Below are 23,048 nucleotides of genomic sequence, written 5' to 3'. Positions count from 1 at the left end.
AATGTTAAATTGTGTAAAACAACAGTAACATCAATTTGAATTGTTGTTCTTCATATTCCAAGTACTATATGTTAAGTGTCAGGGCACATGGAAATAATTAAATTCTAATATGTCTAGAATTAACTAGATTGAACAATAAAGATATAAAAATTACAGTATGATATACCGGAAAGAAATTAATGACAAAGCATATTTAGAACCTGTCGTTAAAACTGAAGTCATAGCACAGAAATACAGTAATAAGAGGCGTTTTTCAGGTTAAAAGAAAAGGGCCACAGACGTGTGCTCTGTACAGAGACATTTTCAATGAAATAGCACTTTTTGTGTCAGTGGCCTAGGTGTTCAGGAACTCTCCTGCTCAGTTCTAATCTTTTATCGGTTTCCACACCCTTTCATTTCCTGTGGAAACATAAACAAATCTGCACCTCCACACAAACCGTTTTGCTTGCCTCCATTCTGGTGCTAACACATCGTTTTAGTACATCGGCTGGCTTCACTCTAATGACTCATACTTCTGGCTGTGAGGCCCGAAGGCCATTTCCCGACAGTAAGAAATCACCTTGAATATCTCTTCCGGACCTATACTCATTGGTGCAGTGCCAATCCTTGCCTTGCCACATCGCCTACACACCCCCTGGAAGCTTAGGCCTTCTTTCCAGTTTATATTTAGAAAAATGCCTGATTGCCCTGAGAGATGCCTTGTTCAAAGTTTTGTCACAAATGACCCCATATCCCACAGTGAAAGCACTGGGCACTTTGAGATCGGAGACATTTGGTGGCTTGTTCACAGTCTCTTTGCAATGACCGCACTTCCCATAATTGAAGCACTAGGCACTAGCTACAGCTCGATCGACTATGGGACATGTTAGAACCAATGCTAGTCTTATTCCTTATCTATTTGTCTACCAGTGCTGCTCGTGTCTCTAATGGTTTAATAACTTTTTTTAACATTTGGGATGGGCATTTTCATACCCCAAGGTCTCTATGAACACCTGCCTTGCATAAGGGTCTGATACAGCCTTGTTCACAGCTGAGACTAATTGTTGTAAATGAAATCAGCGAGGGCTTTCCCAGAGCCTTGTATAATCTTCGTAAACGAGGAGGATTTCCCCCAGGCTCCTCCACTCTGTGCTAAGCTTTAGCTAAGTGACATTTTTCTGTAGTAGCGTCATCACTCTGCAGCTGTTCCTGTACATCAGAGTTCTGCCTGTTGCCCAGCAACTGAACTTTCACTATGTTCATTTTGCTCACTCTATTTCACTAATATCCTCGGCTTCTTCCCTCCTCCACATTAACCATCGCGATTGTGGTCCAACCTCAAGTACAACTGTTGTCAATCGCCTGCAGTCTAGGGGAACGGTTATGCGTATTTATCCAAGTTATTTAGAATTTGTTTCAATAAGGCAGATGCATCCCATAATCACAGTCTCTTTAGCCATCTTGTCTATCATTTCTATAAGATGCCATCCTATCTCTGCATAACCCTGTTCTACACAGTCATATGACTACTGGGAGAACTGAGGGTATCTCCTAATCCCAGGCTGACCCTCTCCTGACTCTCGCTGCAGTTCGAGAGTAACCCTTCCTCTTGCAACCGGGGGTTTCATCAGATTGCTCTCTACTTTTTAGCTTTTCTCTGACTTCAGGTGCAGTTTCTTTCCCTCGTCCCTCCTGTGGGAAACTCCTGATCAGTCAGCAGGACTGATCCTTTTTTATTCTCTCTCTTCAAGAGCTGTTCCTCACATCCTAAGTGCTTCCACTCCCACCCTCAACCTCTCTAGCTGCCCTGTTAATTTTGCAACCCTTTCAGAAAATAGAGTGACCCCTTTTGTTTTTCCACTTGAGCCATTTTTGTTTGTTTCTCAGGCCCCTTCATTTCCACCTGCAAATTTTCCAACTGCTCAGCCTTCCTTTCAAACATTTTTGAAACAAATATATGAAGGAGAAAAACAAACAAACAAACAAACAAACAACAAAACAGAAAATCCCCTCTGGGCACAAATCAGGGATTTCCCAGTAATATTAGGCACAATAAACATTTTTTGCTGGTATCTTGAAAAAAAAATCCATTCCTTCACCCCCTGCTATTTCCCCTTTGGCATTTCAAATCAAATTTCCCATTTTTTATCTTTAACATCTGAGTTCCATGTTGGGCACCATTTGTAGCTTATCTTAACTCATTCTTGTATTCTCACACTTTATTCCATACTGGTTTTACCCCTATCACTAGATAGGAGAGAAAGAAGGATAAGGACAGGGAAGAGAGAGAGATCTGTGAATCTAATTTCTTTCTTCTCATTTCTTCTCTGCTTGTAGTTGGTCTTTGCTTCTTGGGGGACTGTGTGAAGTTGTGTCTGTGTCTTTCCTCACCTACCTAAGGAATTTTTGATTGGCTTTAATTAGAAGGCAAAATTTTCTGGAAGGAGAAAGGAAGGAAGGCCCTTTCCCCGGGAGATGTGAGAGGAGACAGGTGGTTGCGTTAACTTTGATGAGCTAGCTGAGAACCTGCTCAGCTGTGGCCTAAGCTTTAAAATGTAAACCATCTCCGTCTCCGTGGCTATTTGGGAAACTAACTGGCTAAGAAATAACTGCTGCCATGTTAATGCCCAGCATTAATTAACACATGCAGAACATTAATAAAGCCTGTACATTTGCTACTTGATGGGTTCCTCTTTTCCCACCCATTATCCCCCAATCACCAGATAGGAGAGAAAGAATGATAGAGGGATAGAGAAAGAGAATGGACAGAGATGAGATCCTTAAGTCTATTTTCTCTTGTTTCTTCTTTGAATACTATTGCTAACAAAGCACAGCTGGCAACCCACTCTTCTGAACTACCACCTGCCACACCAAGCTTGTGTGTCAGGGCTCTCTCTAGAGTTCATACTCCCTCTGAAAGTCCCCAGAATTCCAAATGTCACACAATCACAGAAACTGTCTGCAGTTGGCAAAACTACCCCTCTGCTAGAGCATGAGACAAATCACAGTCAGCTGCTGTGAAGCAGCCCCAAATCCCCACACCTGAGATTAAAATAAAAACATACTCCTAAAATGTTTCTGTGTTTTTTAAAAGAAACCAAACTTCCTAAATTCGTGTGTATTTGAAATTTTACAAAAATATACTGTACAAAATTTCATTCTTTTATATTTCCCTTGGAAATTATCCACTTTGCCCACATTATTAATTGTACATTAGAAGTGTACAGAACATGAATTTGAGATAATTTTTTATCTTTGAGGTTTTAATTTCCCATGTAATTCTAATTTCATGTTTTTGTTCTATGCATTGGTTAGCTTAGCTAAAAGACAATGCCTGTTTTCTTTCACTATTTTAACAATATGTGTTTTACTTCTTTGTTCTATGGTTTTGCTTTTACTACCATTATCTTTTATGATATATGTGTGATTTGCTCCTGCTTTGTTTTTTTTATTTTGTTATTTTGTTTTGTTGCCTTTGTTTGTTTGTTTTTAGACTTTGAGTATTTACCCTTAGAGTTTTCTTTTTACATATACATAAAACATTTAAAGTTACAAATTTTCCTCTATCTTGACTGAACTTCCTAGTTTGAGTACATAGTATTTTCAATGCTATTTTTCAAACTGTAGAATTTTGTTCTAATTTCTTCTTTAAATATTTTTAAACTCCGCTTTATATATAAAGTTCATCTGTAGCTCCTCACAACGTTTACTTAGGTTAACTATATTTGATTTCATCATCAACCAGAAATGCTTTACTACCTCATGTTATAGAATTTAAGATTTTCTTGGTAATTTAAGAAGTGGCCACTAAAAAACAAATTCTCATATGTTTGAAAAGATAATCTTGTCTTTCTTTGACTGGCCATACTTACCTATAAGACAATCTGTAACTAATATTAGCATAATGAATTATATACTGTATTTCTTACTACAATTAAAAAACCAAATGCTGAGCATGGTAGTTCACATCTGTAAGCCCAGCATCTGAGAGATGGAGCAGAGTGATTCCACATTTAGGTTAGTCTGTCTCAGAAAACAAAAGAGAGCAAACAAACCAACACTTCCCCACAAGAGCACATTTCCTTTTAAAGTACAGTTGTGTAATTCTTAACCTTTATAGTTTTTCTCTTCATGGTAGAAAATTTTGACTTCCAGAAAAACAATTAAGTACTTTCACATAGATGTAGAAGACATATGTTAATAAGAGAGGGGCAAGAAAATATATTCTAAAGTAAAATGATATACCACATTAACATTATAGACATGAAGTTTTACACTGTTTAACAGACTTTTATACTATACATCCTGAGGAACAAATAAGAAATGAAGATCAGAAGCTTGAAGATCTGCAGCACATAGGTAGAACCAAAACTCTGAGAAGGAGGAGGAAGTGTGGGTCATTGTTGTCAAGGTGAAGCAGATGATGTTACTAACGAAAGCTTAAGAGGTGACTGTACCTAAGCTCAATGATTAAAGGAATGTCAGATGCTCAGAATAAATGACAAAAGAAAACCTTGGAAGAGTTCTAAAAAGCAAAAGATATCAAGTGGAAAAACTATCTGAAATTTAAAAAAATCTTAGAGATTTACTAGAATAAAAATGCAAGAGCAAAAAGTAATTAAATGATGAATTGGAATTAATTAGCTTTGAAATTTGTAACAAAAATATTGGCAGAAACAAAAATAAAGACTGAGAGATGTGAGCCACAACATAAAAAGTTCTAACAGAGTTGACTCATATCCCAGAAGAGAAACCTAAAAAAAAATTAAAGATAAACGGTGTGAAAGTTCTCAAGTTTTGTGGAGCCATTATGAAGTTATGAACTTAGGAAGCTTGTTAGAACTCTTAACAGAATAAATAAAAAATGAAAAGCAAAAACAAAACAAAAAAACAAAAAATGCCAAGCCCAAAACAAGTTGAGGCATAACATTTTTAAATTGCTGCAAAGAAAAGATTAAAAATTGTTTGAAAACAATCAGAAGAAAAAAACACATTGTATACATTACAAGTAAAGTTCAAAACACTGAGGATTCCTTATACAGAAAACACTGACACTAGAAGATGATGGGATATCATTAAAGCATTCATTATATTACACAGATTCCCAGCAAATGAGGGCAAATCTTAGCTCATGGACTGACGTTATCTATAAATCTTAATCTAGCAAAATAGTTTTCAGAAATGAAGGAAGATAAAATGTAATTTCAAATAAAAGAAGCTCCAGAAATAAATTTTGCCAGGCCTACACAAAATGTAAATAATGTTCTCAAATAAATGCAGTAATAAAAGAGTATGCTATCTCTTAATTATACTTATAATTAAGTATAATAATAAAATGTATAATAATATATCTGTGGGTGCTATATAATTATAGTATATATGATAATGAAGATAAATAGATCTATATGGTTACAAGATGTCTGTACATTATATGAAGTGTTATAATATTAACCCTAAAACACATTGAGCAGTTAACAAAATATATTGTGGTATTTGCAATTAGTGATAAAAAATGAAGATAAAATGACTATGAAAAGTAAATTTAATGTGTTTGTAATAACAATATTTAAATAATTTGAAAGTGGAAAGACAAAGAAAAGCAATAAAATATAGTAAAAACAATAGAAAACAAGTAATGAGGAGACCTAAATCTAGTCTTATTAGTAATTATATCAATGTTAATAGACAAAACATACTATTGCTAAGGCTGCAAACAACATAAGACCTAAAATGGGCTCTCTATAGGAGAACTAATAGATGTCATTAACAGTATGCAATGCAAAGGAAACTAAACCAGAAGAATTAAAGCTGTGAGAAGGCAATTCTGTGGTTGCCATAGTTTCCTTGGGCGTGAGTCTTACCATGTGGAACTGTGGTTTGGAAAGGGCGACTTGGGCTTTTCAGGTTCCATAAAGTCAAGCTACCATCTGAGTGGCTGCACATGAATTGTTTGCCCTCATGATGCCAATCAATTGAATGAATAGCCTAATAAAATAACAGTAGAAGACAAGTACAAGGGGAAAGTAGATAGATTATATCATTATACATTCCAAAATATTTTTACATAAAATTAACATACTGATAATATGTTAAAATATTTTTTTCTGACCCAGACTAGGCTGTCTTTGGCTTCAGTTCATTACAGACCTTGAAAAGGCTACCAAAATTAATTTCCTTAAATAAAGAATAGTTCTGAAAAAACTTAATAACTTCAGATTCCAGTATATTTTATTGTAGATCCTATGCCCTTCCTATATTCTACCATCCCTGTTTGAAAAATTGTTTACATAGAAATAAAGTTTGACTTTCAGAAGATAATTTCTTGTAAGATATAGGCCTAGTATTACTTAGAGTAGATAATTTTATGAAGAATTTGAGCTAGCACCTAAGGGCATTCGATATGCCAGATCCCATTGTAGGCATCTTACATAAAATATATTACTTAATCATATAAAAGGTATTACTTAACCTTATTATTATTTCTCAGCTTACATATGGTGATCTGACCTAGAGACAGATATTCACTCGCTTTTTAAAGTCACACGAGTTAAAGATAAACTCCTAAAACTCATATGCTCTCCTGCTGTAGTGTTGCCTCAAGCATATACTACACTAGTTAAAACAACTAAGATTTGATTGTTTAACATTTCAAGCTCATCCAATAGCTTTGAATTAGATGAGTTAGCAATAATTCCTTCATTATTTTGGTTGTATTAGTCCGTGTGGCAGCACAGTATCTTCTATAGATTTTAGGCAAAGGTCTGCTGAATTAGTAATTCATATCATAATTCCAAATCTGTAGTATTCTTTGTGATAAATTTAACACCATACTTCATCCATTGTGATACATGTTAAGTATAATAAGTCAAGTCTCGGGGGGGACAAAAAATAAGGAAGGTGTATAAAACATCTTCTCCCCCAAAGAAGCTACCGAGAAAGTCAGTATAGGTGGATATAAACTTTCAGCACACATGTGCTTATTCAATTACATAACCGATGCTTTATGTAAGAGAGCAGGAAAACTTCAGACTGCGTGTAGTACCAGAGTTACAGCGAACTGCCATCATGACTAATCATTAAAATAAAGGGTATAAAATAGGATGTAGACCTCAAAATATAAGATTAAACTGAATATAACAGGTAGCACGAATTCCTGGACATGTAGGGTTTATTCATTTTTTCTTCCCCCTCACTCTAGCCATCATTTCTATGTAGATTATAATTTCCTTAGCCAGTCTTCAATAAAAGCAATTAGAAAGGAATCATCTTTATTGTCTTTTCTAATTCTTTTCCTTCCTGCAGGTAAATGAAACAAAATGTCACTTCTTTGGTCAACTTTGCTGAACCTCAGAGTCAATTTAAAACTCTTAAAACTACTTGGTCAACAAGAGTAGAGGATGAGGAATTACCCAGACCCAAAGCTTCATCCTAACCCATAAAACCCTATCCAATGGAGAATATATATATATATATATATATATATATATATATATATACACACATATACATATATATTAGATATATAGATATAGATATAATATATAGATATATAGATATAGATATAATATAGATATAGATATAGATATAGATCTAATATATATAGATATATAGATATAGATATAGATATAGATATATATAGAGAGAGTCTAATTGTCCCTTAATGAGTAAGTCATAGATGGATCAAACCTTTGTTTGGAAATCCAATACTATATTGATAAATAATTAGCCATGAAAAATTAATTCCATATATATACACATATATATGAATTATAGTATAAACACACATATAGTAGAATTATAGTATAAACAATCAGGTTTCAGGGATCAGGATGTAAAACTGTGCATACCTAAGAAGCTGGTAATTGAGCTGATGGTGCATATTTGATTTTTGTTTATTTAGTTACATCACATTATTTTCATTAAAACATGGGCTTATTAGAAACCAAATACTAGTCAACCAATGCTAGAAAAGAGAGAACAAAAAGAATTTGAAGGAAAAATACTAGTCATATTTTGTCAACTGTGACTTTCACCTGAAAACAAAAATTCTAAACTATAGCGCAATCTGACAAACGGAAATAGGCAGTTCCCCATGGATTCAAAGTATTTCCCTCCTGTCAAACTGAAAATTTTCACTAATATTATTAAAGGAATATCAATATAAAGAAAATGGCTGTGGTAGAAGAAATCCTTTCCTTATTTGCTTGAGAAAATTTTTACTCTCTAGTATAGGATGGCCTGAAATTTACTATATAGCTCAAGTTGGATTTAAACGTGTGGTAATCCTACTGCCTCACCTTTCCAAGAATTGGGAATAACTGCATATCCTACAATACCTAGCTGGAAGTAATTTTTCATGGCTAATTATTTCTCAATATAATATTGGATTTCCAAACAAAAATTAAACTCCTCTGTGACTATTCATCAGTTCCCAAGTTAAATAGTACGAATAGCTTTTTGGTGCCTAAGGAACTAATGGGATTTTGATGTATAGAAGAGACAAGAAGATAGTTCATAATGAGAAAGCAAATAGCAGTAGCAAAATCTGAAAGGTAAGAAGTAAAATACATCATTAAAAGATAGTGAGCAACATACTCCAGATATGTTAACAGATTATCAAGGTGCAATAAATTATACTTTTAAAAAAGCAGCACAAGCTTAGTTCTCACACTCAGACCCTGTTAACAAGCCAGCCATTTGAAAGTTCAGCTGTAGAAAATCATGTGATCTGATTGTGTTTTTGGAAGAAAGGGGACATGCATGATGGGAGCACGACTGTTCTTAGAGAGGCCCTACCAGCATCTGACTGAGACAGAAGCAGATACTTTGCCCAATCATTGGACTGAAGTCAGGGACCACTATGGTTGAATTAGGGGAGGATTGAAAGAACTGAAGGGGAGGATGATCCCATAGGAAGACCAGTAAGCAATCTCAACTAAGCCAGACCCCAGGGAGCTTCCAGAGACCGAGCCACCAACCAGGTGCATACACGGGCCAGTCCAAGGTCCCTGACACAAATGTAGCAGACATCTACCTGGTCAGACCTTAGTGGGAGAAGATGCACTTAATCCTCAAGAGACTTGAGACCCCAAGGAAAGGGGAAGACTGGTGGGGGACACCCTCTTGGAGGCAAGGGGAGGAGGAATGGGATAAGGAACTCTCTCTCTCTCTCTCCCTCTCTCTCTCTCTCTCTCTCTCTCTCTCTCTCTGTGTGTGTGTGTGTGTGTGTGTGTGTGTGTGTGTGTGTGTAAAACCGGGAGGGGGAGCAACAACTGGAATGTAAATAAATAAAATAATTTTTTTTGGTTCTTTTTTTTCGGAGCTGGGAACCGAACCCAGGGCCTTGCGCTTCCTAAGCAAGCACTCTACCACTAAGCTAAATCCCCAACCCCTAAAATAATTTTTTAAAAAATCTTTGTTAGTGAAGAATATACAGAAAGGTAGATGTTAAGATACTCCTATAACAAGTTAGGCATTGTAACCTAGGGTATGGTGTAGAAATGAGGACAAAGGGGAAATAAGAGAATGATAGCAATGTTAAAGACAAAATCAAACATCCTGTAACAACAGAAGAATTAAATAGAAAGCATTACTATGGACACTCTAAACTGATCTTTTAAAAGAAAAAGGAATGTAGAAAGTGGTATGAGCAATAAAGTACAAATTCAGTTCTGATGGTATTTATTTATACTTAACTATTAAATTACTAGATGTTAAATATGAAGCTCTAAGAGAGAGGTAAAGGCCAGAAATTTAGTTGTTTAAGTTTATTGCTTGTATAGGTAATATCAGAAATGAGAGCTATTACAAACAAACATAAATTAGAGGATGGAGCAAAAGGCAGAGAGTTTTGGAGAAGGGAAGGGCTCACTACATTGTCTGGCCTCAAACCAGTGGCATAACTTCTTTCTGCCTCCATATATCAGACACCTAGTATATGCCAGTGTACCAGACTTGAGCACCCATAACTTAAATAAGTCAGAGATGGAGGAAAGGGGCACAATAAATGAGATAGGCACAAACAAACAAGAAAAATAACAATTTTAAGGATGGTCCTTGAAAAATTACAGAAGAGACTTTTGTGTGTGGTGCTGAGAAGAATGTTGATGACTTATAAATCATCTTAGAGACATATTAAAGATAGTTTCTAGATATGACAAAGTGTTAAGAAAGTTTGAAAATATATGTAGTAAAATGAAGTTTATATCTATCTCCATTAGAATGACAGGACCTACAAAAATGTAGTAGACAAATACATATAATTTATGTTCGTATATAATGTAAGTCAATATGTAAGATGATCTCTATGTACAAATTAGGTATACAATCACACCCCACCACTCAAGAAGATTTCTAATGTTTATTTAAAATTTCAATTTCAAAACTGTGGATTTTATGAAAAACAACATTTAGTAATATTTTATTTTGATTGTTTAATAATGTGTATACATACATGTGTGGGTGTGTGCACGTGAGTATAGTGTCAGCCTTAGGAGGCCAGAAGAGGGAGTCGGATTCCATGGAGCTGGAGTAATGTGTAGTTGGGAGCTACCCGATATGGGTAATGCAACCAAATTCAAGTCTTATCAGGAGCAGTGCATGCTCTTAACCACCAAGACACTTCCTAGTCCAGGAAATATATCGTTAGGCACCCAAACTGTAAATTTAATTGTTGTGATACAATAGGGGGCAAAAAAAGATACTGTCAAGTATTCCAAGGCAATTAGAAGTCCAATGTGTGGTATTTTTTATTCCTCTAATCTAAAATGGAGTGTTCTAAAAGAAATAGATGGAAGAGACTCTTTCTGATTGTGTCTTTTAAATTATGTGACAATATATGCATACGAGAGTGAATGTTAACTAGGCAGAGCTTTTAATCTGTATTTTCCTGCTATCTTCTCCCTCTCCTACCTCACTTCTAGTTTAAGGTATGTCTGATCAGCTTCGTTTCCACAGAAATAATCTCCCCCTTTTCATCTTCTATCCCAGATGCACTGTCTTCATTTAGCTTCTTTTAAAATGGAGAATTATTAATGGCCTGGATCAAAAGCACAATCAAAAGTGTCTTCTGGGAGGAACCTAATCAAGCCTCAATTATGTAAATTGTATATAATAACATTTACCTCAAGATACTTATTGTCACTTACTTGGTCCTATTGTCAAAACATTTCATTATTCTATGAAGTAATAGGAGAAAAAAAAGCATTCGAACTATCTTGATCTTTTAGCCACAGAAAATGAATTCTCTAAGGAAGGTTTGGATATTGTCCTTAGAAACCTGAAGGTCAAGAAGCAAGGTGTGAGTGTGGAGCCTACATAAAAGAAAGGGAGATGAGACGAATCAGGGATACATGAAAGTGAAAATATATACAAGGAATAAATAGGTAAAAATCTCCCAACTTGGAGGTCGTGACAGAATTCCTATTCACAAGTACTCAACAGTTGAAACCTACACAAATAGCAAAAGACGATTAAGCAATGAGTGAGTACAGGTAGAGCGTCCTAGTGATTAAAGATATTAGGAAAGCACAAAGCTGAGTAAGGAAGTGATGCATAGTCCCTAAAGTTTTCAAAAATGTCAGCAGAAAGCACTTACCTCATCATAATAAACTCTCAGTTCTGCTCTTTTAGATTTCAAGTCCCAGAATACCACAGTGCCATTTTCATAACCTATTAACAGCTGGAAAACAGTAAAACAACCATTTCTTAGTTCTGACATTAATTTGAACTGTGTTCAAATAACAATGATAATACCATAAAGAAAAAACATGTTATATAACAAAGCCTGATTTATACTAACTTTTCCAGCACTGAAATAGGCTTCTTTCTTTTAAAATTTATTTAAAAATAGATGTTGATATAGTAATTAAAAACAAATAAAGGGCCAATAACTTATGCTGCAATATAAACATGCAGTAGAGAACTCTGATGTGTTCTAAAAAAGTCAAGGAAACATGTAAATAAACATGATACAATATATTTTTAAAAATAAAATTTTTGAAAGAAAAATAGGATAGAAAATGAAGACAAAAATAAAGGATGAAGTGTTATGTTTAATTAACTTCTAATATAACATTCAGTGCTATACACCTGGAAAAGCAGACAAAAATAGTTTTGTAATTCTTTATTCCAAATCTCTTTACTTTGAACATCTCTGTTATGATATTTCCACCTGACAATGCGGATATAGTCCTTCATGCTGGGGATCAAATGTAAGTAGGACCTTGGACACACTAGACAGAATCTCTACCACTGAGATACATCCAAAGCCTTGAGCAAATATTTCAAACTGATGGCTTATACACCTTTAGCTTTTTTTCAAACATATTTTTATTGATTCTTTGGGAATCTCACGTTATGCACCCTGACCACATTTATTATCCAGTCTTTTCATGTATATCCTCCCACCCCTGTGGCTTCCTCCAACAAAATATATAAAATCCAATTGGTGTTATTTGTATACTCACTGGAGTAAGGTCACACTGGCAGTGTCCTGACCCTTAAATAGAACTGGGTCATTCCTCTCCCATACCTACCCTATCCTACTTAAAAGCCATCAGTTGGGTACAGCTAGCTTCAACATCCTTAAAATCCATCCTGTCTACAAATAGTGCAGGTATGGGGAACGGAACAGATACTGAAGGAATGGCCAACCAATAACCGGCCCAACTTGAGGCCCATTCCGTGGGTATGTACCAGTCGTGGACACTATTAATGGTACTCTGTTATGCTTGCAGACAAGAGGAAGTTGTCCTCTGAGAGGTTCCACCCAACAGCTGACTCAGACAGATACAGACATTCACAGACAGACAGTGGATGGAGCTTGGGGACTCTTATGGAAGAGTTGGGAGAAGGATTGTGGGTACCAAAGGGGATAGGAACTCCACAGGAAGACCAACAGAGTCAACCAACCTGGACCCTTGGGGCTCTCAGAGTCTGCACCACCAACCAAAGAACATATGCACGGGCTGGACCTAGACCTCTCCACTCATATGTAGCAGATGTCCAGCTTGGCCTTCATGTGGGTCCTAAACAACTGGAGCAGGGGCTATTCCAAAAGCTGTTGCCTGCCATATTATCCAAATATTATCTTAGATAGTACTTTCATTCCTGACTGTGGGTATAATGTTATCTGCAGTGCCATGCATCTGTCTCTATTCCTTCCTCACAATGATAGGCTTTCCTTCAACTACATATAAAAGTAATTTATATGTAGTTAATTCCATAAATTACTTTGGACAGATATTTTGTTGTAGCGATAAAGTAAGTAACTACCAATATAACATGCTGGTGTTTATATTTAAATCAAGATAAAGTATTTGAAAAATAATAGTTTTCCTTTTAAAATAGAAAATTTTGAGACAGATAAAGTTTAGATGTTAACAAAGAAATAGATTTTGAATCATCTTATCTGTGTTTTTATTTATTTTTCTGTGTGTGATGTTTGGCCAGTATTGTATGTGGACCACATGCGTGCCCAGTCTACTGAGGTCAGGGACAATCAGAATCCCTGGAACTGAAGTTACAGTCAGTTGTGAGCTGCTAAGTAGGTGCTGGGACCTGAACAGAGATCATCTTCAAGAGTAACAAGTCCTTTCAACCATGTACTCATTGCTACAGCCCCTAGAGTTATTTTTTCAGATATACCTTATACCCAGATTCTTAGTTGTAAAGCTATAGATGACAATATTTAGATTTATTTGACAAAAGTGTTGAGCTTTCTGATGTGCTAACATAAAGGAAATAACTTTTATAAATGTTAAAACACCAAAATAGTATATAATTCAATAATATTGTCTAAAATCAAATTCATATAATGTCTTATATGCCATAAAAACTGTATTTTAAACAAATAAACATTGTGCTTGTGAAAGAAAAGGGTGAACAATAAGGCAATTTTTTATCTAGTATATAACATTATGTTTTTAACTTAAAAAGTTTTTAAAAACATTATTTAAGCAAAAAAATCAACAATGAAATCCTTACAAATTTAAGCCACAGATATATTTAAATTTTTAAGTCTTTTTGAAAATTTAAAGATAATTATTAAAGGAAAAACGTTCCTTGTCTAGAAAATACTGAGAAAAACCCTAGTGAGCATTAAGATATGAACTATTGGATTTCAAACTATCTTAAGTTATTGAGATAGCTATATAAAAATATAATACAGAAAGTAAGACATTAGAATCACTTGTAGAATTGAGAAAACAGCTCCAAAAATTCAACATCCATTAACTAGGTCACTCTAGAATGCTGAGTCTGGCAAAAACAAGACCATGATGTAGCCAGATAAAACTACAAAAAACATTTATAATGCCCAGTATATAAGCATAAATATAATTAAAGATACATATCTTATAATTGAGTGGAAAAACATAAAGGAAAGATTAGGTCCCATAAGGTATTAAAACTGTGTGAGAAGAGATTATCTATTTGAAAAGTAAATATTAAATTCCAAACAATCAAAACTGTATGCACTACAGTGTATTAAACTCAAAGGTCGGCCCAGGAGCGGCAGGACCCCTGCCACAGACACCGCCGGACCCTGAAGGAAACAGACCGGATAAACAGTTCTCTGCACCCAAATCCCGTGGGAGGGAGAGCTAAACCTTCAGAGAGGCAGACAGGCCTGGGAAACCAGAAGAGACTGCTCCCTGCACACACATCTCGGACGCCAGAGGAAAAAGCCAAAGACCATCTGGAACCCTGGTGCACTGAAGCTCCCGGAAGGGGCGGCACAGGTCTTCCTGGTTGCTGCCGCTGCAGAGAGCCCCTGGACAGCACCCCACGAGCAAACCTGAGCCTCGGGACCACAGGTAAGACCAAATTTTCTGCTGCAAGAAAGCTGCCTGGTGAACTCAAGACACAGGCCCACAGGAACAGCTGAAGACCTGTAGAGAGGAAAAACTACACGCCCGAAAGCAGAACACTCTGTCCCCATAACTGACTGAAAGAGAGGAAAACAGGTCTACAGCACTCCTGACACACAGGCTTATAGGACAGTCTAGCCACTGTCAGAAATAGCAGAACAAAGTAACACTAGAGATAATCTGATGGCGAGAGGCAAGCGCAGGAACCCAAGCAACAGAAACCAAGACTACATGCCATCATCGGAGCCCAATTCTCCCACCAAAACAAACATGGAATATCCAAACACACCAGAAAAGCAAGATCTAGTTTCAAAATCATATTTGATCATGATGCTGGAGGACTTCAGGAAAGACCTGAACACACTTAGGGAAGCACAGGAAAACATTAATAAACAAGTAAAAGCCTACAGAGAGGAATCGCAAAAATCCCTGAAAGAATTCCAGGAAAACACAATCAAACAGTTGAAGGAATTAAAAATGGAAATAGAAGCAATCAAGAAAGAACACATGGAAACAACCCTGGATATAGAAAACCAAAAGAAGAGACAAGGAGCTGTAGATACAAGCTTCACCAACAGAATACAAGAGATGGAAGAGAGAATCTCAGGAGCAGAAGATTCCATAGAAATCATTGACTCAACTGTCAAAGATAATGTAAAGTGGAAAAAGCTACTGGTCCAAAACATACAGGAAATCCAGGACTCAATGAGAAGATCAAACCTAAGGATAATAGGTATAGAAGAGAGTGAAGACTCCCAGCTCAAAGGACCAGTAAATATCTTCAACAAAATCATAGAAGAAAACTTCCCTAACCTAAAAAAAGAGATACCCATAGACATACAGGAAGCCTACAGAACTCCAAATAGATTGAACCAGAAAAGAAACACCTCCCGTCACATAATTGTCAAAACACCAAACGCACAAAATAAAGAAAGAATATTAAAAGCAGTAAGGGAAAAAGGTCAAGTAACATATAAAGGGAGACCTATCAGAATCACACCAGACTTCTCGCCAGAAACTATGAAGGCCAGAAGATCCTGGACTGATGTTATACAGACCCTAAGAGAACACAAATGCCAGCCCAGATTACTGTATCCTGCAAAACTCTCAATTAACATTGATGGAGAAACCAAGATATTCCATGACAAAACCAAATTTACACAATATCTTTCTACAAATCCAGCACTACAAAGGATAATAAATGGTAAAGCCCAACATAAGGAGGCAAGCTATACCCTAGAAGAAGCAAGAAACTAATCGTCTTGGCAACAAAACAAAGAGAATGAAAGCACACAAACATAACCTCACATCAAATATGAATATAACGGGAAGCAATAATCACTATTCCTTAATATCTCTCAATATCAATGGCCTCAACTCCCCAATAAAAAGACATAGATTAACAAACTGGATACGCAACGAGGACCCTGCATTCTGCTGCCTACAGGAAACACACCTCAGAGACAAAGACAGACACTACCTCAGAGTGAAAGGCTGGAAAACAACTTTCCAAGCAAATGGTCAGAAGAAGCAAGCTGGAGTAGCCATTCTAATATCAAATAAAATCAATTTCCAACTAAAAGTCATCAAAAAAGATAAGGAAGGACACTTCATATTCATCAAAGGAAAAATCAACCAAGATGAACTCTCAATCCTAAATATCTATGCCCCAAATACAAGGGCACCTACATATGTAAAAGAAACCTTACTAAAGCTCAAAACACACATTGCACCTCACACAATAATAGTGGGAGATTTCAACACCCGACTCTCATCAATGGACAGATCATGGAAACAGAAATTAAACAGTGATGTAGACAGACTAAGAGAAGTCATGAGCCAAATGGACTTAACGGATATTTATAGAACATTCTATCCTAAAGCAAAAGGATATACCTTCTTCTCAGCTCCTCATGGTACTTTCTCCAAAATTGACCATATAATTGGTCAAAAAACTGGCCTCAACAGGTACAGAAAGATAGAAATAATCCCATGCGTGCTATCGGACCACCACGGCCTAAAACTGGTCTTCAATAACAATAAGGGAAGAATGCCCACATATACGTGGAAATTGAACAATGCTCTACTCAATGATAACCTGGTCAAGGAAGAAATAAAGAAAGAAATTAAAAACTTTTTAGAATTTAATGAAAATGAAGATACAACATACTCAAACTTATGGGACACAATGAAAGCTGTGCTAAGAGGAAAACTCATAGCGCTGAGTGCCTGCAGAAAGAAACAGGAAAGAGCATATGTCAGCAGCTTGACAGCACACCTAAAAGCTCTAGAACAAAAAGAAGCAAATGCACCCAGGAGGAGTAGAAGGCAGGAAATAATCAAACTCAGAGCTGAAATCAACCAAGTAGAAACAAAAAGGACCATAGAAAGAATCAACAGAACCAAAAGTTGGTTCTTTGAGAAAATCAACAAGATAGATAAACCCTTAGCCAGACTAACGAGAGGACACAGAGAGTGTGTCCAAATTAACAAAATCAGAAATGAAAAGGGAGACATAACTACAGATTCGGAGGAAATTCAAAAAATCATCAGATCTTACTATAAAAACCTATATTCAACAAAATTTGAAAATCTTCAGGAAATGGACAATTTCCTAGACAGATACCAGGTATCGAAGTTAAATCAGGAACAGATAAACCAGTTAAACAACCCCATAACTCCTAAGGAAATAGAAGCAGTCATTAAAGGTCTCCCAACCAAAAAGAGCCCAGGTCCAGACGGGTTTAGTGCAGAATTCTATCAAACCTTCATAGAAGACCTCATACCAATATTATCCAAACTATTCCACAAAATTGAAACAGATGGAGCCCTACCGAATTCCTTCTATGAAGCCACAATTACTCTTATACCTAAACCACACAAAGACACAACAAAGAAAGAGAACTTCAGACCAATTTCCCTTATGAATATCGACGCAAAAATACTCAATAAAATTCTGGCAAACCGAATTCAAGAGCACATCAAAACAATCATCCACCATGATCAAGTAGGCTTCATCCCAGGCATGCAGGGATGGTTTAATATACGGAAAACCATCAACGTGATCCATTATATAAACAAACTGAAAGAACAGAACCACATGATCATTTCATTAGATGCTGAGAAAGCATTTGACAAAATTCAACACCCCTTCATGATAAAAGTCCTGGAAAGAATAGGAATTCAAGGCCCATACCTAAACATAGTAAAAGCCATATACAGCAAACCAGTTGCTAACATTAAACTAAATGGAGAGAAACTTGAAGCAATCCCACTAAAATCAGGGACTAGACAAGGCTGCCCACTCTCTCCCTACTTATTCAATATAGTTCTTGAAGTTCTAGCCAGAGCAATCAGACAACAAAAGGAGATCAAAGGGATACAGATCGGAAAAGAAGAGGTCAAAATATCACTATTTGCAGATGACATGATAGTATATTTAAGTGATCCCAAAAGTTCCACCAGAGAACTACTAAAGCTGATAAACAACTTCAGCAAAGTGGCTGGGTATAAAATTAACTCAAATAAATCAGTTGCCTTCCTCTATACAAAAGAGAAACAAGCCGAGAAAGAAATTAGGGAAACGACACCCTTCATAATAGACCCAAATAATATAAAGTACCTCGGTGTGACTTTAACCAAGCAAGTAAAAGATCTGTACAATAAGAACTTCAAGACACTGAGGAAAGAAATTGAAGAAGACCTCAGAAGATGGAAAGATCTCCCATGCTCATGGATTGGCAGGATTAATATGGTAAAAATGGCCATTTTACCAAAAGCAATCTACAGATTCAATGCAATCCCCATCAAAATACCAATCCAATTCTTCAAAGAGTTAGACAGAACAATTTGCAAATTCATCTGGAATAACAAAAAACCCAGGATAGCTAAAGCTATCCTCAACAATAAAAGGACTTCAGGGGGAATCACTATCCCTGAACTCAAGCAGTATTACAGAGCAATAGTGATAAAAACTGCATGGTATTGGTACAGAGACAGACAGATAGACCAATGGAATAGAATTGAAGACCCAGAAATGAACCCACACACCTATGGTCACTTGATTTTTGACAAAGGAGCCAAAACCATCCAATGGAAAAAAGATAGTATTTTCAGCAAATGGTGCTGGTTCAACTGGAGGGCAACATGTAGAAGAATGCAGATCGATCCATCCTTATCACCCTGTACAAAGCTTAAGTCCAAGTGGATCAAGGACCTCCACATCAAACCAGACACACTCAAACTAATAGAAGAAAAACTAGGGAAGCATCTGGAACACATGGGCACTGGAAAAAATTTCCTGAACAAAACACCAATGGCTTATGCTCTAAGATCAAGAATCGACAAATGGGATCTCATAAAACTGCAAAGCTTCTGTAAGGCAAAGGACACTGTGGTTAGGACAAAACGGCAACCAACAGATTGGGAAAAGATCTTTACCAATCCTACAACAGATAGAGGCCTTATTTCCAAAATATACAAAGAACTCAAGAAGTTAGACCGCAGGGAAACAAATAACCCTATTAAAAAATGGGGTTCAGAGCTAAACAAAGAATTCACAGCTGAGGAATGCCGAATGGCTGAGAAACACCTAAAGAAATGTTCAACATCTTTAGTCATAAGGGAAATGCAAATCAAAACAACCCTGAGATTTCACCTCACACCAGTGAGAATGGCTAAGATCAAAAACTCAGGTGACAGCAGATGCTGGCGAGGATGTGGAGAAAGAGGAACACTCCTCCATTGTTGGTGGGATTGCAGACTGGTAAAACCATTCTGGAAATCAGTCTGGAGGTTCCTCAGAAAATTGGACATTGAACTGCCTGATGATCCAGCTATACCTCTCTTGGGCATATACCCAAAAGATGCCTCAACATATAAAAGAGACACGTGCTCCACTATGTTCATCGCAGCCTTATTTATAATAGCCAGAAGCTGGAAAGAACCCAGATGCCCTTCAACAGAGGAATGGATACAGAAAATGTGGTACATCTACACAATGGAATATTACTCAGCTATCAAAAACAACGAGTTTATGAAATTCGTAGGCAAATGGTTGGAACTGGAAAATATCATCCTGAGTGAGCTAACCCAATCACAGAAAGACATACATGGTATGCACTCATTGATAAGTGGCTATTAGCCCAAATGCTTGAATTACCCTAGATCCCTAGAACAAACGAAACTCAAGACGGATGATCAAAATGTGAATGCTTCATCCTTCTTTAAATGAGGAAAAAGAATACTCTTGGCAGGGAAGGGAGAGGCAAAGATTAAAACAGAGACTGAAGGAACACCCATTCAGAGCCTGCCCCACATGTGGCCCATACATATACAGCCACCCAATTAGACAAGATGGATGAAGCAAAGAAGTGCAGACCGACAGGAGCCGGATGTAGATCGCTCCTGAGAGACACAGCCAGAATACAGCAAATATAGAGGCGAATGCCAGCAGCAAACCACTGAACTGAGAATAGGTCCCCTATTGAAGGAATCAGAGAAAGAACTGGAAGAGCTTGAAGGGGCTCGAGACCCCAAAAGTACAACAATGCCAAGCAACCAGAGCTTCCAGGGACTAAGCCACTACCTAAAGACTATACATGGACTGACCCTGGACTCTGACCCCATAGGTAGCAATGAATATCCTAGTAAGAGCACCAGTGGAAGGGGAAGCCCTGGGTCCTGCTAAGACTGAACCCACAGTGAACTAGTCTATGGGGGGAGGGCGGCAATGGGGGGAGGGTTGGGAGGGGAACACCCATAAGGAAGGGGAGGGGGGAGGGGGATGTTTGCCCGGAAACCGGGAAAGGGAATAACACTCGAAATGTATATAAGAAATACTCAAGTTAATAAAAAAAAAAAAAAAACTAAAAAAAAAAAAAAAAAAACTCAAAGGTCAGCGACAAAAATACTTTAGAAACAATATTTCTAAGTAATTAAAGCACAAAAAATTATTTTCAAAAGTTTGAAAGAAATGAACAAAATATACATTGATCACCTAACCCAGAAAAATTTAAAAGTAATGGCTGAGTTTCTTGATGAATTTCTAAAGATGAAATAATTTAATAGACCCATAACAACCAGTTAAATAAAAGTAGCAATTGCATTTTTTCAACTGTCCGCAGCTGAGGGGTGGCTGGAAGAAAGACATCCAAGTGACTGCCTAAGGCACGGAGATGAGTGAATGTGTGATGCAGAGAAGAGAAAGCCGAGCGAAGTGGCTCACTGCTGTGGAGGGAGGTGGAACTGGAAATCCACCAGTGGTAAAGAACAAGAAAATATGAGGAGGCTGAGCACCTGGGACCATGTGATGCCTGGGCCCAGGCTGCAATCGGGGGCCACATCTGGGTCTGTGGCCTTATGGCAGCTGGAGTCTGTATTAACATCTGGCCCCTGCTGGTCCTGAAAGTCATCTGGGTGTCAGTGGTCTAGGTGGCTGCCTGAGTTTTCCAGGAGCCAAACTGATTTGGGAGGCCTGTGCTGCCATCTGAGGCCATGGTGACATCATGCCCCAGGCTGCCACTGAAGACCATGTCTGGGTCCATGGTCCTATTGCAGCTGGGATCTGTGCAATGTCAGTGGCCCAAGTTACCACCAAAGGCCATGTGGATGTCTGTGGACTAGACTGTCACCTGAGACCATGTAGACATCTGAGGGCTGTGCTGCCATTGAGGTACATACTGATCTGAGTCCTGTGTTGACACCCAAAGCCATGGTCAGATCTGGGCCTATGTTGCCACCAGGGGCCATGTCTGGGTCTGTGGTCCTTTCACAACCAGGGTCTGTATTGACGTTCAAGACCTGTGCTACCTTGAGTGACCATGTTGATGTCACAGCACTATGCTAAGCTAGTCCCACCCCTGGCCTATGGTAGGTGAGCTGATTCTGCCACCTCTTCATCAGCTGACCCCACCCCCTCATCAGCTGCAGCACTCAGAAGAGCACCCTTCCACTAGGTCTGAGCAGCATGGTACAGCTGATCTTAATGATGTGAGCACAACAAGTGGGCCTCAGGGGTAAAAGAACAGGAGAATTGGCCCCATCACTCTCCTGGGCAAACATGAGCGCTGGCCCTGCTAATGTGGGCACAGGAGAGCTGTTAGGTTGACCAACCAACTTTGACCCAGGCCCAAATGCAGGGCTCTGAGTTGACCTATCCCAGCACTCACACTGTCTATGAACTTCAGAAGTATGTGAAGGAGCTGGAGATCTAAAGCTTCAGAACCTCCGTAATACAGGGGCAACAACTGAATATCCAAAAGGAGTCCCAATGAGGATCCAGTATTGATAGTGTAGTGGGAGCCAAAAGCCTCAAACTAGACCAATTGCAATGAACATTGGCAAGTAAAGCAATTTGGACAAAAGGGTTTACACTCACACCATGACATACTACAACTCCTATGGCGAGAATTTTTTTGTTGTTTTCTTTTGGGGGAAAGCTGCAAGGGTGGAGGGCAGAGATGAAAGGACAGGGAATGAATGGGATGGGTATATGATGTGAAATTCACAAAGAATCAATAAATAGTTAAAAAATTCAACAAGAAAAGTTCAGGACATGATGAATACAGTGTTAGAATTCTACTAGAACTTCAGAGGAGAATTAATACTAATAATTCACAACTTCCTCCATAAAGTAGAAAGGGAAGGAATAATTCCAATTTTTTATGAAGCCAGTTTAACACTGATAATAAAACTAAAAAAAAATCCATTCAAAGAAGAAAATTATAGGCCAATTTCTCGGATGAGCATGGATACAAAAATACTCACAAAATACTTGCAAACTAAATTCAACAATATATTAGTAAAGCTTATTCACACGATCAAGTCATTTTCATCCAAAAGATTCAGTGAGGTTTAGCATATGTAAATCAGTAGATGTAATTCTCCACATAAATAGACTCAAGCTGAAAAGCCATATGATCACAACCTTAGATGATTATGACAAAATCTAACATTCTTTCATGATAAAAGTAGTACTACTCAGCTATTAAAAACAATGACTTCACTTGCTGATCCTGGCCCACAGCTCCCTGCTCCCAAAACCTGTGGGAGAAAGAACTCATTGCCCAGATGTGTGGGCACTCCTGAGACTGTAGGGAAGGACAGATTGCCAGTACTGCCCACCTTTGCTCACATTCCTGGCCCAAGAGGAAACTGTATAGGGAACTGTATCTGGGAACAGGAAGATAGGGGCACTCA

At 37.5% G+C, this 23,048-nt stretch overlaps 1 protein-coding gene across 7 annotated transcripts in view; it reads right to left on the bottom strand.

Moving 5' to 3' along the window:
- Positions 1-23,048, bottom strand: part of Stxbp5l (syntaxin binding protein 5L) — a 329,014-nt gene that overhangs the window by 164,060 nt on the left and 141,906 nt on the right. For all 7 annotated transcript variants that reach the window (XM_063270382.1, XM_063270385.1, XM_063270384.1 and 4 more), the window contains 2 exon segments: positions 11,576-11,659; positions 5,841-5,964 (listed from right to left, as the gene is read on the bottom strand). In XM_063270382.1, the coding sequence (XP_063126452.1) occupies positions 5,841-5,964; positions 11,576-11,659 (208 nt within the window).

Source organism: Rattus norvegicus, chromosome 11 (assembly GCF_036323735.1).
Source record: "Rattus norvegicus strain BN/NHsdMcwi chromosome 11, GRCr8, whole genome shotgun sequence".
In the NCBI taxonomy this organism is placed as follows: domain Eukaryota; kingdom Metazoa; phylum Chordata; class Mammalia; order Rodentia; family Muridae; genus Rattus; species Rattus norvegicus.
The sequence above is the reverse complement of the archived record's forward strand: the minus strand, read 5'-3'. Positions and strand labels throughout refer to the sequence as shown.